At 40.9% G+C, this 17,850-nt stretch overlaps 1 protein-coding gene across 1 annotated transcript in view; it reads right to left on the bottom strand.

The window, feature by feature from the left end:
• tbx15 (T-box transcription factor 15) overlaps positions 1 to 13,009 on the bottom strand; it is a 40,839-nt gene extending 27,830 nt beyond the window's left edge. The window contains exons 1-3 of the mRNA XM_069713394.1: positions 12,512 to 13,009; positions 5,647 to 5,854; positions 1,868 to 1,969 (exon numbers count right to left, since the gene is read on the bottom strand). Of these exons, the coding sequence (XP_069569495.1) occupies positions 1,868 to 1,969; positions 5,647 to 5,854; positions 12,512 to 12,698 (497 nt within the window). The 5' untranslated portion in view covers positions 12,699 to 13,009. The remainder of the gene's footprint in view (positions 1 to 1,867; positions 1,970 to 5,646; positions 5,855 to 12,511) is intronic.
• Between the last annotated feature and the right edge of the window lie 4,841 nt (positions 13,010 to 17,850).

The raw sequence follows: 17,850 nt of genomic DNA, 5'->3' as shown, positions 1-17,850 counted from the left end.
TTACTCTTTGTTATAGTTGGCTTTTTTATGGGATTTTGTGACAAAAACACAAGTATAGTGTACAGGGTCTGAGTGTAGGAGCTCTGTTTTCCAGTGCGCACCGCCAATAAACATGTCACATGTATGCACATGTGCACGTGTACCGCAGCGAAGTCACTTGCAGGATGACTGCAAAAAAAACATTCTCTTTCTCTGTTAGCTACCTGCCTGACTGCCTGCCTGCCTGCCTGACTGCCTGCCTGACTGCCTGCCTGCCTGACTGCCTGCCTGCCTGCCTGCCAATAAGTGATTTGACTGCAGCGCCATCACACAGATGGCCACAGCAGGAATAGACACATCATTGTGATTATCAGTGGAGACAAATGCTCAGAAATTGGTTTGTAATGATGGAACTAACACACAACAGTGAAGATTATTATTATTAAAGCTATCATATATTTAAGGAACCTTATTGTTCAAAATTGTAATCAGACTACAAAAATGGACGATGTTTTAAATATTTCAAAGTAGGTTTTCAGGGGAGCTGAATTTAGGGTCCCCCATGATTCAAACCATGATAGTATAGATAACCAACTGCATCCTTTCAGATTACAACACCTTTAAAAAGAGGTTCATCTGTCTGCTTCACTGACCTGTCATTATTTAAATGTTGTTTAAGTGTTTAGATTTTGGATAAGTCACGAACATCAGAAGAAGAACTCTGATGCAGCGATGCAGGGTCTGAATTATTTGCCTCATTTTCACATCATCAAACACAATGACAGCCTGTATCAACAACAATATCATGAAAAAACAAAAAACATATGCAGTCCCTGTATATGCAGGTGAAAGTAAACCTCTGCAGTTGACCACTAGAGCAGCAGGTACATGTGCAGCGCTGCATGTTCCCTCCATTTCTACCCCCCCCCCCCCCTCTCTACATTTCCATCATTATACATGAATGTTGAGAGTTATCCTATTTGCAGGCAGCCTCTGGCTCTGCTGCTCGGCCTGTGGGATGATGAATATATTTCAATCTCCTCTCCCTGGCTCTGACTTCAGGGACTAAGTCCGTGGGCCAGGATATCAGTCTTATTGCATATCCAGAGAGATCCATCACATACAAGCCTTCCTCCAGTACATGCACTCTTTAATCACTTTCACTTCGCTCCACCGATGCAAATGATGGGAGAAACTACTTTTCTCTGTGTAGTCAACAAGAAGACAGGAACGCCTCCAGTAGCAGTTATGAAAAATCTGAAGTAGGAAAAAAGCTGCAATATCTTTGTTTAATCGAAACCTCGTTACTCTGACGTGAGAAATATGACAGTGAGAGTGATCCAAGTAGGTCAAAATGTTTACGCTCAGTCTGACATTTGAGAATTGTCCAGGAAAATAGAGTTTTTAGAGAGATGTGGCTGTGCGTATGCATATTATGTACCGCTCCGCATTTAATAAAAGGATTTCTGAAGACTAATGCTGCTATTTTCATACATAAGAGAAGTTTCTTTCTTTTTTTCCCGACGGGCAGCATCTGTACATTTGGTATTCTTTCATGACTATGAAAAACTACAATTAGTCCGCGTTTTCTCCTCAGTTGAATTCTTGTTGTGGTTGAAAAGCATCTAAAACAGCATTTAGACCATCATGGCACATTAAATTTCCCACTGAAACCCGAAAGAATGAAACCGTTTTAATTTAACTCTGGGACGCAGTTCTGCATTCAGAAGGAGGAGGAAAAAAGGCAAGGGACATAAATAAAGACAATTACGTTTTATGTCAGGCTTTACACTGTTTTCTGTTACTTTGTCTGCAGAGGAACTTCTGTTATGGACATGTTGGCACAGGCTTTCACTCCCTTTCATGTGTTAGTGTGTGAGGGAGGTACCTGTATCTCTTATTGTCCACAGGCACGATGTCCATAGCGATGTAATACTGCTGATGAGGGTCCAGACCTGCGATCTTTACTCGCATGGCAGGAAACATCCTCCTGGAGGCGAAGAAGCAACAGAAACAAAGAAACTCAGATTTAATTTTCAACTGTTCATGCAGCTGTGGTCGGGGAGGAACCTGAAGTACTGAAACTTAGTAAAATGATTTCATTTAAGCAAACGCTTCCCTTCTTTTCCCAATAAAAGGTTTTGACAAATATTAACATGAAAACTGCTGTGAAATACATATGCAAAGGAAACCACAGTATATATTTATTATTTATCCATATTTCCAAAAATTTTAAGGTATTGCAGTTGATGCTTCTACTTATTTTTAAGAGGGAAAAAAAGTCATTCTGTTCCTGTCACATGTAAAGCAAGGATAAAAATGTGAACTAAAAGATTAATAGATCCATATAGGCCTTTTTTTTATACCAGGTCGATGCAAAAAGTAGCCTAATAAACCCCATAACAAAATCCTGACTAACAAAGACCACCACCATCAATCAAAGCACCGTCAGTGACCGTCTGTCACTCTAAATGCTCCAGATATTTTTTAGAATGTAATCCTGTTGATTGTCAAAGACGATCCTCCTTCAGAAAAACAATCCAGTAGGTTTTTTTTGCGAGCAGCTTTTTACGACCCACAGTGACATTTTAAAATTAAGCGACCTCTAGCGGTCATGAATAAAGACAATCTGGTGTCCTGGAGACGTGATGCAGTTCAGATGGTGTCTATAAAATGTGTGTTTCCTTGTTAGAAGGAGGTGTATAGGTGGAAGGTTTGACACAACAGCAGACTTGAGTGCAGGAGACCTGTTCATTTCCCATCATGAGTCTGGAGAATTTTTTTAAGACCACATTTACTGTTGCCATGACGACAGGAAGTAGTAACTTTAACAACACAGCTAATTTTAATCCAAATCATTATCTTTTCCTATAGTTGTTTGTACTAAATATAACAAGGAGCTCTAATTTAGGAAACACTCCTGAGGGACTCATGTGGTCATCGGGTTGGAGGACTTGTTGGATTGTGCAGTGAAGCAGTGAGCAGGCTGCATCTCAGATTTACTGATAGTTACACAATAAACCGTTTCATAATCATAACTCAGTTAATTGGTAAATGATAAGATTGCAGGGCTACAATCCAGTTCAGTGATGAAGAGCCGTGTCCTCATCACTGGACACAGAACAGGATATGCAGTACGCTCACTGAATAGCAAACTAGTGAGATTTTGCAATAAGTTTTGCAATTTTTAAATATGTAATTCATTCACACAGGAAAAGTTGTTTTGTTTCTACTTAAGATCAGAAATCTCTTTTTGTTCTGTCAGTTTTAAATCTTTAAAATAAGGAGCAATGGTGTGTCCTCATCATTCATTTGAAAAACATCCCAACAGATGTAAATACAGGACACATGAAATATACATTTTTAGACTGTTCATCTATCAAAAACATGTGAGCTAAAAATATTGAAATCAGTCTGGAAATTTGATTCTTTGTCAAAAGTTATTTTTAGGTTCCTCCTTTTTTATATATATATATATATATATATATATATAAGTGGTTTTACATTAACTGGTCTTGATTGCTACTTTAATTGAAATCTGTTCAATCAGGCCAATTCTCATTAAAAGTCTCCTCTCAGAGTGTTTACCATCTGAATAATCTGCAGCTTTTTGGTCAATCAGAGTCCAGTATTTTAAGGACAGAATTATCTTAAGATTTATTATAAAAAATAGAAATAAACACATTTATGTAAAAGGTTTCTTGAACATCACTATCTATTAGCTCTTTTGATGAAAGTCTGTCCAGCTCCTGTTATACCTTTAGTGTTTCTATAATTGTCATCATTTCAGTGGAGAGAAATCCACAGTGTATCAGTAATGTGGTCAATCCCCTCTGACCTCTGACCTTTGGTTTTTATTCTGCAGTTGCAGTCCTTGTGTTATCACTTTAAAATAGTCCAATTGAATGCTATTTAGATACTACAAAAAGATTTTATTTTATATCTAAAATATTTCCTGCCACTCTTATTCTGAAGCTGCAGCCTGTAAATTCTGCGATTTAAACTGATGCAACCTCCATGAAAATTATAGTCTAAAATTAGAAAAAAAATAAACTGCACCTATTAAATAAATGGAGAGGGAGACATTTCAATTTAAGTCCACGTTTTGCGCTTCAAACGCTGCATTTTCATTTAAAGGTCGTAAATCCGGGCCAGCCTAATGAGAAAAGAGGGCTGTTCTCTTGCTTCCCTTCTCTTCTGGATTTATGAGCTTATTATGAGCAGGCCGTGAAATACACACGGCGACGGTCGTGTCCGCCTTCACTCTGCTTCGGCGCAAACCGATTGTTGCTCTGGTTATGAGCTGATTCCCAATTTAAACCCAATTCATAAAAGCAGCCGAGTGTAGTCTGTGCAGTCTATAACGAGAAGAGGAGGTTAGACTCTACTTTAAATCTGAAGAGAAAGAAGGGCTGAAAAACAACTTTAGACTCATTTTGACGCATACAAATAAGTTAAAAAAAAAAAAAAAAAAGTAAATCTGTTTTACAGCCTACAATACAAATAAATACAAACTTACCTGTTAAACTGAAAAATATACAATTAAATTATAGTCTGTAATATTTTATCAGATCGGGCCAACGAGATTTCCCGCCAGCCTGAAAGGGGGTTTGGATAACTAACACCTTCCTTAAGATTGATCGCTAGTTTTTAGACATTTTATAGTAAAAAATAGTCCTCACATAAAACGCGTCATTAGCCAGAGAAAAGAATAGAGCGCGAACCAGTTTGAAGGCAAATTTTAAGAAGTTCAAAAACATTAAATAAAAGGCCTAAACAGTTGTTGTTGTTTTTTTACTCGTTATTAATAACTATAAACTAAACGAGATCCCCGTTTCACTGCTCTTACACTTTTGTCCTGAAAATATCTTTCAGACTACCCTATAATCAATGACCTTTTGATCCAACAATGTCTGGAATGTAAAGAATGAAATCTTTAAATATTCAACACGATACAAAAACCTAATTTCGGGGGGTAATCTGCTGTAAAATTGAAGCGATATCAGTGCTGCCGACTGATGTGCGCAGAGTTTGTGTGTGTGTGTGTGGGGGGGGGGGGGGGTGCTGCGCAGCGGGCGCGGAGAGCGGAGCAGGCTGCGGGGAAAAGGTCCTTTCCTCCAGGATCCGCAAGTCAACTTCTGTGCTCGCTCTGGGTTTGGACTGTTGGCCCGAGAGAGCGAGAAAACCCAGAACATGTTAAAGAGAGATTAATTAGAACCAGCTCTCTCCTACAACATCTCGACTAACCTGCCGCGTCATGAAGGCCCGAGCGCAGCGGAGCGGCCTGCATGTGCAACACATTAACACCCTGCGAGCAGAGCTTAGAGGTGTGCGCGTGTCTGTTTCTTTTTGTTTTTTAAATGACGCATTTGTGTGTGTTGGTGCGTCTGCAGACTTTAGGCAGTCTGCGCCTTCATGGGACGACCTGAATCTGAGCTGTCATAATCTTACTTCGAAGGAAATTATTTTTGAAAGGCTTGTAATAAAATGAATAAGGAACTCACTTCACTGTTTGTCCTGATCAAATTAGGGGGGAAAGCTTTTGCGCGTAAAAGTTCGCAAATCGCCATTTATCCTCAATCAGACTGCGCCATGAGTCCGCCACAGAGTTGCAAACGTCTGAGCTACAACCAGCAGATGAGTGTGAGAGTGCGTTGAAGTGCCTACCTGCCCGCCTTGGTGATGATCATCTCGGTGCCGATGTCGTGGAAGCGCTTCCACAGGTCTGCGCACTGCAGCTCCACCTGGATCTCCTCCATGGAGGCCGGGGGAGACGGGTCACAGGGGCCGGGTGCCAGATCGGCAGGTGAGTCGAAGGAACACGGCGTCCTCTCGGCCAGACCTTCTCCGTCCGAACCGGGACTCGCCTCTGAGTCTGAAGGGAAAATGAGTTAGATGATGAGCGAGCAGCTCCGAAACAGTGGAATTAATGCGCTTTTGGCTTTACACAGGAAACTTGGCAGGGCGACGAAGTGCAGCGGTTCTCTCAGCTGACTCCAAATCACCTGCCGTTTGCAGCTTGGAGAGAAGCGGCCGAGTTTGCCTTGCTGGCCTGGCTCGTCATGGAGCTTTGGGTTGATGTCAAAAGCAGAATAAATGCTGCGTAACGCCTTTGAAATGCGATGTAGAAAATATAAAATTTTAAATTAGGGCCACACAATGCCATAATTCCGAGGGGAGACGTTCAGAAAATTAAATTTCCCCTCAAGTGCTCCTTCTGGATCAACTTTTACAGACTGACCATTCACAGTCATCAATACAGTCACAATGTCAGAGCAGACAAAACGTTCCTTCCATCCTGAACCACATCCAGACCTACAGGAGAGGTTTCCATCCGCCTGAGCTCCAACTCCCAGACACCAACCAGGGTGACCTCAGCCTGCTGCATATTAGCATTATTCTCTTTATTTCGAAGCAGCAGCCCACATAAGCAGGCCACAGTATGGTGGACAAAAAAACGGGGGACACCTGACCCTCTAATGCTTCCAAAACTCTGCATGACCTTTGTGATGACCTCAGTCTGCAGTCATCCAAGTGAATCATTCTTTTCTCTCCTGATAATTACACTTAAACATCAAAATCCACTTTGACATGAAGAGGCATGCAGACTTTCTCCATACAGAATTATTGTGCTTGATTTTGTAATATTATTTCAAATGCTTGATATCATTTAAAACCAAAATGAGAACCTTTTGGGGTTAAACGTCAAAAAGCATCATCGTTTTTCCAGCTGATACGTCATTTTTTACTGCTCAGCGCTTCACAGCTGCACTTTATTCAGATAAAACCCTCCTAAGATCCCCACATGCTGGCTCTTATTTAATTTTTCTCAGAAATAGTTTATAGCTGAATATTAGAACACCCCCTCAAACGCCACCACCAGTATCCAAATAAAAAAATTAATAAAAAAAAAATAGAATCTAATAATGTATTATTTATTGAGGGCCCTGACATGAGGAGGTGGACTTGGCAGACTGAGGGCACACAAATATGGTTATGCAAATGCAGAGCTGCTGAGAGACTGGAGAACGTCCCAGGCAAAACCACCGCAGTGCAGGCCGAGCCAAGCCCGCTGGAAACAAGAGAAGGAAGGGGAGAGAAGGAGATAGGAAGAGCAGAGGGAGGTGGAGGAGGAGGAGGAGGAGGAGGAGGGGGAGGAGGGGGGAGAGGGCGATGGGGTGTGATGACCACAGAGAGAGACAGAGAAAAGTCTTTCCATCATCTTCTTGGGAGATCCTTCCAGTGTCACTGCAGCCGGAGAGGACACCCAGCCCCTATTTTCATTTGAACTGTTCACACACATGCAGATTGACACTCAGTCAGTCAGTCAATCAGTCATTCAGCTGTACCTCTCACACTTTACAAACACACTCATTACACAAGCTGCCAGTGTTAAAGAAAAAGGACACGACTGACGGCTCAGCCTCAACAAAAAAAAAACAACTACACCTCTGTACTGTTGTCATTCAGCTGGAGGTCAACAAGGTCAGATCAGGAAAACAAAAGGCATTTGATTTGAAAGGGAGAGCAGCGACACCTGACTTACAGTTACACCTTTGTTTTTCTTCCCTGTATTCCCAATTTTGACCACAGATTTGATATTTTCATGAATTGTTTAAAATATGTTGCATGTTTTCCAGAATCAAGCTGAATGCTGCACAGATAAGGCAGCAACACTCTGATCTAAAAGTTTGAACTGCAACAAAACTGGACCAAAGCTGTTTTGTAAATGTGTTATTATAAGTCTTTCATTAAATATTAGCAGGTCAATATCATCTACAGATATACTGCAGGCTTCATACTGCTCAAATCCACAGACAAAGTGGTTTGATCCTGAGTGCAATTCATTTTTTTCATGAGAATAGGTACTTGTGAGTATTTTATCACTTAAAGGCTTAAAATAAGAAGCCTAAACAAGGGCATAAATTACAAAAAAAAGGAATTTTGGGGTCTTCTAATGATCCAAATGCATCTGTGTTTCCACAGTGACAGGAACAAGATTCCACACAAAACTTAAACAAATTTGACATTTCTGGCCTCAAAATGCAAAGCTGCCTGAATATTTACAGCAAACACAGCCTGAAAAGCCACATTGAGCGAGTTCATATCTAATATACGCATCTGAAACTGGATGTTGGTGTGTGAATTGGAGGCGTTCAGAGGAAACAGATGCATTCCAGACAGCAAAAAGCAGCCCAATTAAATGAGATAATTTGGGCAGGAACGCCTCCAAGATGCAGAGGAGGGAAATGGCGGCCAAGCAGGAGCCTGTCGACTCCGCCCGGCCGCCCTGTCATCAGGCTGAAGGACCTGTCCTCCGCCACTCAGCAGCCGCACAAACACGGGACCAAACACAGCACAGCTCTATACAAGGCCAAAGTCAAACATCAGATCTGGAGTCAGTTCTTCTCCAAAGTTTAAACACTGAGAATTATTTCAAAAAAAATATCAACACAGGAAACAACCCAGGTCAGTTTAGTCCAGAATCCCACAGGATCGAGTTTACGTGAAGGGTTTGTTTCAGTTTCTCAGCTGAAGCTTCGATATCAAATTGAATGAATAAAACCTGACATTTATTGATAAACAAAAATGTGCCCACTCAGCAGGACCCTGTCCACACACACACACACACACACACACACACACACACACGCACGCACGCACGCACGCACGCACGCACGCACGCACGCACGCACGCACGCACGCACACACACACACACACACACACACACACACACACACACACACACACACACACACTCGGGGCCTGTATATCTTGCGGTTCCCGATCAGCTCATGCCAGGCCTCATTAAAATGAGACCAACATTCATACTCGGCCACTAATCTGAATTTAATCAAGTTGGAGCTGTACATCACGTTGTCCTCTGTGTCACATTTTGTCAGACTCACATCAGTGGGTGGAGGAAGGTGGTGGGAGTGAACATGGCTCACCAATGATAAACAATAGTTCTGCACATATACATTAATGAAACTTTACAGAATGACAATTAAAGTGTTTTTTAAGAAATTATTAAAAGGATTTGAAACAATCCATTATTGTTGGGGTAGTTCACGAGAGCATTATAGATCAAATTTGGAATTTATTAAGGTGTAATTATATTTTTAACTTGAAGTAAAGATACATTTTAGATTTAAATATTAGTGCTTGATGGCAAATTAAATGAAGCTGTATAAAGGTGTTGTGTTATAGTAATCATGGCAATCGCTCTTACTATCACCCTGATCTGCAGCTGGGATTTTTCCAACATTTCATTTTTGAAATGTTTAATTTTCTTTTCAGATATCTGTAACAAAGACAATTAACCTGTCAAACCTGCATGGAGGTGTTTACATCTTTCCAGTCATTTTTTTTTTTTTTTTTTTTACAGCAAGGTATTTTTTATTTTTTTTATCGACAGAAATTGGCTGTGAAAAGTTCAAAACTTCAAAATATGTAAAGCTGAAATTTGGGAAACTGGTTTAAAATTATCTGCAATATTTCCGCTAATTTTTATTGTGCAGTGATTTAAAAAACAACAACACTATTCTGTCTTTGATTATATTATTTGAGAGTGCTCAGTATTCTGTATGAGGGAGAAATTCAGTGGGAATATCAAGCACTATAAAGGTTAATAAACCCGAGTGAATTTGTACTTCATTTAAATCCCATATAGATGTTTATCATCTGGTGAAACTGTCCTTCATGAAGATGATCTATTTAATGAAGTTACAGCAGGTTTCTAAAGTGGACAGTAGCAAATTGCCAACCATGAAATCACAGTGAAGAGCACCTGTTTCCTCCCCGGTGGAGGCTCAGACACGGAGGAAGCAGTAAAAACTTCAAACCGGCTGGTATCAGCCTGCATGCTTTGACTGTGAAATGCCTTTTCATAGAAATAATGAGTGGAAGTGTTTGAATAGTTATGTTGATAGATTTTTTAGTAAAACGTCAGGTGTTTGTGGAGGATTATTTTTGTGCGCAAAAGTCAAATCACAGTTTGGGTCAGGCCTTTAATAATTGAATTAAATATGAATTTATAGATGTACTTTACCTTGTTAATGATTGTATAAATGGATACACATTATGGATGCGTGGTGGTCGTTTTGTGAGGTCCAACAAAACTGTTTTTTCTGTGCTAACTGAACTGTTGAGCTCTCACAGGCTGGCTGTTAAATGCGCGCCTGGTTCAGAGCCTGAGCGGCTCTCAGTCCTGCCCTTGTCTTTGAGGCTAATAAACGTGTTATACGACCAGGCAGCTTCCAGCCTCGCCTGGAGTTGAGTAAAAATAAAATCACTCCGTTAAGGATTCCTCTAAACCACATAATCTGACCACAGAGACTCGCTGTTCTCGGTCACCACCGCCGGCGCGTCAAAGCGGAGGCTTTAGGACCCGAGTAGGACCCGCTGAACCTGCCAGGAACTGGCCTGCTAATGAGAAGTGGGGGGCGGGGGGGGGGCAACTGAGTTGTTCATTCAGCCACAAATCCTGAAATTATCCAAGATAAAACCTTGGGAAGAGGAAGTTTGGAGACTGGGCGCGTGGTTCTTTAAAGATGTTAAATATTTGTTGATTATCTATGCCTGTCTGAAAAACACACAAACAAGCTGCTTGCAATTAACTTTTAGTTTAATCTCCTTCATTTAAATACCGCGCTGACTGTTCTGAACTTTCATAACAGCAACAACAACCTTCTCAACCTTCATAAACTACCCTCCACAAATCCTCAAGTAAGTTACCTGTCCTTTTTTAAGTTTTGCTTTTCAATCACTTTTGAAGCACCTTCAGAGCGGAGAGGAGCGCTGCGTAAAGGCGCTGCGCCCCGGAGGTCGGACTGGTGCAGGCGGCGGGGCAGCCTCGGCCTGAGAGCCGGAACAGTGCGCAGAGGCAGGAAAATGTGACTTCTGCCTGCTACAGAGATTTAATGAGCTGTGATGTACATTAAACATGACACGATGTGTGTATTTCAAGGAAACTAGATATGCGAAAATTAAAGCTTCATTTTAAACAATACTCACGAAGATGAACCACGTTCACCAAATCCCCCAAATACTTTCAAGAGACTAAACTTAAACGATGTTCTTTAAATTATTTGGACTGAATTACTCTGATTTACCAGCAAAATGATATTTGCAGCTGTGACTGAAGCGGTAAAGTAAAAATGAAGAAAAAAATGAAGCTTTAAAAGGCCTGAACTCAAAGTTAAGTTTGTTCTGAAGGGTTTTATCTGCGATCAGTTCAACTCTAAACACTGAAATCTACAGAAGGATGAAAGCTCCAACAGCCACAATAATTCACTACACGTGCAATTGTTTTTTTTGTTTTTTTACTGTTTAATAACACTATCGTGTTAATATGTTAAAAACGTTTGAGGTTAAATAACGGTTAAGTTATATAATATAATAGTCATTGATCGCATACAAATTGTAGTTGTAGCAAAAATGGCCTGTTTTGAAAATTGCCTTATTTCTTGCTTTTAAGGGGAAAAAAATATAAAATGTGTATAAGAAAATGTTACTACTTTTCATAACATGGTGTCCACAACCTGTCGTTTACTTTACTAAACGTAAATAAATAAACAAAATCTTCATCCTTCTTTGTTTCGGTTATTATTTGTTTTGTTTTTCTGTGATTTCCTTTTCTTGCACAAGCCGCCCATTTCTATTATCAGTGTCAGATTGTTGGTTCCCTTACAAAACATATTCAAACTGCTTGCGCGTTTTCCACGAATGCACAAATTTGTTTCTACCTTAAAAACTTCTCTCAGCGCCCTCAAACCTAGAAAACAGACTACTGGATGTTCTGCGTGTGTCACAACAATGACATTTGTATTGCTATTTGCAATTTTGCACTGGAACCGGGGTTATTTCTTTGCAGATGACCATACAGAGTGATTTCGAATATTTGAAAACTGTTCCTCGCGCATTACATGAACTTTGTGCAGCGAGCCGAGGCCTCCGTGCAGGCCTGCAGCCAAATTTATGCTGAAAGCAAACACATTTGAAGCAGCAACACAACTTTAAACTTTGACTGAAGATGTATTTTAGATGTCTTGTGTATTTTACAAAATCATCCACCAGTCCGGAGTCAAAACTTGGACGAGCCAACCCACTGTGACCTAAAAAAAATATACGTTTACCTGAGTACTAACATATTATGTTTGAGATGTTTTGGTCGTTTGCTTTGTTTCTAATGTAAATCAGCTCCTTAAAGGCCATGGCACACACACTCTGTTGTCTGCTCTGTCAGTAAGACGAAGACAGGACACCATAGGCCTGCACGTACCAGCTTTCTAAACTACATCTACAGCAGTAAAGCTGCAGCGGAGCGGAGTCACTGAACGGCATCTTTCACTTTGCTTAAAGAAAAACGACTCCAGATTCTCACTGGAGTCTGTGCACCCAGTCGTGGGTTGGGTCATTGAACGTGGAGCCATGTTTTGACTCGGGACTTGTGGCCTCGCGTTGTGCTGCAGTGATCTAACGGGGATCCGGACATTTGAGCGGTGTTGTTGTGCATATCTGCGCACTGACCCGGGTCCATATCCAGACAGTGCGCCGGGTCCTCTCCGTCCGTGGCGAGGCTCTCCATGGACAACTCCAGCTCCTTCTCCTCCCAGCCCCGGAGCTTCCTCTTCTTGTTGGAGCCGATCAGGGCTTCCACGGAAAAAGCGTGGGCTCTCGAGCTCAGAGCTGCGGCAGATCGCCTCCTCTCACTCATTTCTCTCAAATCCACCCGAAGCGGGGACGCGGCGAAAAACCCGCTCCGTCCGTCCAACGCAGTGAAGCAAAACAATCAAAAAAAAAATGTGCACACGTCAGTGTTTACTGCGGGGCGCAAACTCACCAAGTGTCCAAAGTAATCCCAACTGTGACTAGAAACGCCGCGTCAAACTTTGGAAGGCAGACTGTGCCATCCTGGCTGCGCGCGGGATCAAGTCCAGATTGATAGTTTTGATGCGGTGAACCGCTTGACGCGTCTCTCCGTCCTTCCAGTCCGTGTCTTTCTTTTTCTCTTTCTGTCCCCCTAACTTCTCTCTGATTGATACTCACTTCTGGAGGAGTTTTTTTTTTGGTTTTTTTGCTGGCGCAGAGGGCGGCCCTCCTGCTCTCTGTCAACCCCGCGCGTCCAATGAGAAGTAAGGAGAGACGGCTAGACAAAGTGTTTTGTCCAATGGCAGCAGAAGGGAGACGCGCGTCCTGGAAGAGCAGCCATCACCAGGACTGCAGCGGCCTAATGAACTCCCTCTATAATGAATCTTATGGAAGCATATATTGGCTTTATTTCTTTATATCTGCATTGAAGGCACATTCCTCTGCAAAACGATTGTTTAAATAATACATCTTAGCAAATTCTCATTTTAAGTTTAATGCTGCATTTATTTACTTGTCCAGCCTGCCGTCTCACTTTTTACACTCAGTTCCTGCAGCTTCACTTCAGCTTTCCTCTGATGGTTGATCATCCTGGTTTAGTGGAGGCCGACGCGGGCGGCCTTCACCTCGTGTCATTTTAATATTTCTCATTCCATCATTACCAGGGATTGTAGAAGAAAAATGACAGCGTCATCGCGTGAGCCAACAGCCCGAGTAGAGCCGCAGCAGGACAGGTGGACTGATCTCAGACCGGCGTCCTCGGACACTAAAAGGAACGAGAAGATTAGCGAGCTCGCTTTTGGGCTCATCTCGGCTTGTTGAGCGTTTATTTGAGCGGATGTGCAGGTCGGTAACAGAAAAATAGGTTTACACTCGTCACAATAAAACTTCTGTGTGGAGGGAACCAATTCAGAATTCATGTCATAATTTATGAATAATTTTTTTTTTTTTTAAATCGACTTCTACCAACAGCTTGAATTTTTCTTATTATACATTTTCTGGTGATGGATTTTACTCTAAAATGTTTCACCCAAATCGCCAGCGCACATGAGTAATAATGAGCTCCAAATGACATCACTTTGTTGATTATTCGATTAGTAAGGTAAACTTTATTTATAAAGCACCTTTAGAACGAGGTTCTGTACAAGAAATGAAAGACTAATGAATTACTAATGACTGATGACTGATTAAATGACTCATTAATTAAATACAATTTAAACTGTTTTAAAACGAACTAAATTATTGTCTTAGCTGTACTTTGAATACAAACTAAATATTTAGTTTTTGGCCCAAAGACTTATTAAAAGAGATTCGTCAGTAAGTATGCAAACATAATGCAGTTGACTACATCTGTGACTAAATATTAAGACAAATACAGGATTACATTTATTAGATTATTAGGAGCCCAATAGAAGCGTTTTAAAAATAAAAATGCAGGCGGATCATAGGGTGCTGTCGGACAGCCTCGCACAGATCATCGGTTTACAATGATCAAATGTTGCTTTAATAATACAAACAAAACAAAAAAAAATACAAAAGGAAAAAAAGGCTGATTCTTTTCTCTGAGCTGCACGCCGTGGCTCTCCTGATGCTCTGTGGAGCCGCACTGGTCAGAGACAAGAGGCTGATCACTCTCTACAAGCTGGGGGGAAATGCTTCACACATCTACCGTCAGAGGCACAACGGCAGGATCGAGGTTGGGAAAGAGCGGCAGGAAAACGGCGCTGGTTTGATCCGTCAGAGGGGAGACGGCTGTCTGCTGCACCGAGAGGGCCTGGAGTCAACCTGCGCCTCAAAAATGAAGCTTTCCAAAGGTTACTGATGTGCATTTGTCATCTTCGATATTTAAGAACACAACCAGGATGACTAAGCAAAAGTAACCGTGGAAAAAAAATGTCAGAGCATCAAATGGATAGATAGATAGATAGATAGATAGATAGATAGATAGATAGATAGATAGATAGATAGATAGATAGATAGATAGATAGATAGATAGATAGATAGATAGATAGATACTTAACCAATCGGAGATTCAGAATGGAATAATGAAATAGGCTATATTTGGATACATGATGTGACATGTAACATTTTAGTGAATTATTGGAGTATCTTTTAGTTTGGATTTATTGATGTAACCATACGTCGCGGTTTTTATTTGCTGTAACATTCTGGATGGTCTCGTGCGCAAATTTCTTCCACAGTATGCAAGTAGGCTAAATATTCTGCGCGCGCTCGCGTGTGGAGGGTGATGGAGTTTTAATCCTGTGGGAGGAAACTCGTTAAACACGAGGAGTAAAAAATGTTTGCTGTTTCGATCCCAGTTATTTCCCTCATAGCAACTCATTGACCCAAAAGTGGATTTGTTTCTGTTTAACTGAATCTTAATTCTTAACGGCTCTGTTCCTTCAAATATTTTCTCTCAATTTCTCTACAATGTATTATGTCCAGAAGCTATGTGTGCTACGTTGACTTGTTTTCATAATTTTTTCCCAAAAATGAGGGCTGCTTGGACGCAGAAAATACAGTCATAAACGCGCTGTGTGACGTCACCCGAGCAGACGTGGGGGGTGGGCGGAAACGGACAAACATGCTGCTGATATTCAATTAGTCAAATAAAGCTTTTGACCCCGCCTGACCCTGCGGGGGGGGGGGGGGGGGGGGGGAGGCATGCAGCAAGCAGTAAAGCATCCAAAATGACAGCAGGTCTCGGGTTGGTTCAGCACCTTCCGCCTCAGGTCGACGACTGCGCTTCCCCACGAAGGACTGAACTCTCTAAATACTGTGGGGAGGGAAAAGGGAAGGAAGCGACAAACACTGACAAAGTCGAAGAGGTGAACATGAAGGCTGGTCAGTGTTACGGACCTGTGATCAACAAACCGAAATTCACCTGAAGCTCGTTTCTGGCCTAAAATAGGAAAATGATCAATTGTGCTTTCAGCTTTCATCCCAATCAAGAGGTCAGAGTTCATCCTTCTAAACCTCAGAGAGGATGCATGGTCGATAAATGGTCTGCTTTGTGTGAGGAAAAACATGAAGACCAATGAAAAAAAATAAAAATAAAAATAATATATATAAAAAGAAGCTCTATGGGGGGGAGGAGCAATTAAAACCAGGAATAAAAAATATACACTGACCGTGATTTAAAAGGTCAATTTTGCGCATTTCTTTTGTTATGTAAAATGTATAAATCTTAAACGAATGTCATCAGATGATTATTAAATGAAAAAGATCAGTCAGCTATAAGTATATTGTGGGCTATAGGTATCGTTGTATTCCAATTATTTAGCAATAATCAAACTAATTAAATGAACAGATAACATTATTTAACATGTGGATTTTTTTTTGTTTCTTACGCAATTAAATAAGTTCCACACGTGATGTAAACACTTCAGCTCCACTGCTCAACTTTAGAGTCTAAAAGTGCCGAAATAATCCAAAAGTACGGTGTTAAAAATCACAGCTGAGTTGAGCCGCAAATAGGCTACAACAACTTGATAAGACACAAGACTCCAGTATTATCAAGTAAAATATTCTACATACACACGTTTGTATTTATGTTTTTGGAAGGACCCCAATTGACATAACGCATTCACTATGACACGTGTCCAAAATGTAAACCTCAAACAGATCGTCCCAAAGTGAGGAGCGGCCATAATGTTATCTATTTCCAAAAAGTACTCCCTCTGATGGTATAAAAAAGCACATGTTTATATTAAAGGCTAAACTGTGCATCTATACACTGCATATGACTTTCAAAGGTCACCAATAAAAATGTTTATAACTTTTAAATAATGGTTTTCTTGTGTCGATTTGCGTAAAAGCGCGAGAAATATTAAAATAATATCTGATTGGGTTGTTATTACAATCAAAAAAAAAGTTTGATAACATACCTTCATGAGTAAAAAGGCTATAATGTCCGCCGTTTAAGAGGCTTAAGGTTTACCAGTTTCCTATTCTGCTCACTGCGTGGACACCCTCTAAGATCAACACCAATAAAATGTCTCCTTTTTTTTTTTTACATGTATTTTTGTTCTACCAGGTCTGTAGTTGTTTCCATGTGACACGATTTCCATTTACCGCCATTTCTTTAAAAAGTAACATTTATTACGACTCTGTTAAAGTTTTTACTCCTGCGCGTAAAACGGTTGAGTTACGGTGTCGCTTTCATATTAAAACACACTACTTAATACACCGCAGCTCTATCACTGCTGTCCCATTTCAAACAGAAACATAGATTTGTCATAGCGCTGCGCTCTTAGCAGCTCGCTGTGATTTACAGCCTGCTGCTCTGTAGTCCATAATTTTTTTTCTTATTTATATTCCGTCAGCTGCTTATGCCAACAGAAAAAAAAGGGACTAAAAGGGAAGTAAACCAAGCAAGGATCCGGCCTGTTCCCAGGTAAACACAGATGGAAACTCTGCAGCGCAGTCCAACTCCGTAATATCTGTGCGTGGGGAGCGCGTGGCGCGAGAAATATTAAAGCACTACAAGTGCATGTAATTAAATTAGTGAACGCGTGATCTCACGAGAGCAGAAAGTTAAAACTGTAGCAGAAAAAGCAACAGAAGGAAGATGAACTGTAAGGAGAATATAGATATAATGGAGACAAGAATTAATGAATGCCAGGATAAGAGGGAGAAATGAGGGGAAAACATGAGAAAGGGAAATTAAAAGAAATAACAGGGGAAAGAAGAAGAGTTGAAGGAGGCAGATCCATAAAAAAAAGATAGAAAGAAGTGAAAGAAGCAAACAGCAAAAAAAGAGGTAAATGTGGCAGAAGGAGGGAGGAAAGGATGGAAGGAAGGTTTGTGGTATTAAAATACCTTCACTGCTCCTACTGTAGTGCTGCAGCTACACTATATATCCTTACAGAAGTATTGCAGGCATATTATTGGAGTATCTCTCTACTGCACAGCTTCCTTAACAGTAAAATGAACTATATGGGCGTGATCATGTGTGTATAAACAGTGAATCAATAGCAAAGTGTTCAGATGAGAAA

The sequence above is a fragment of the Brachyistius frenatus genome, unplaced genomic scaffold (assembly GCF_029030835.1).
Source record: "Brachyistius frenatus isolate BFR_SWC_R1_liver_20210118 unplaced genomic scaffold, ASM2903083v1 Contig_118, whole genome shotgun sequence".
NCBI classification, from domain to species: domain Eukaryota; kingdom Metazoa; phylum Chordata; class Actinopteri; family Embiotocidae; genus Brachyistius; species Brachyistius frenatus.
The sequence above is the reverse complement of the archived record's forward strand: the minus strand, read 5'-3'. Positions and strand labels throughout refer to the sequence as shown.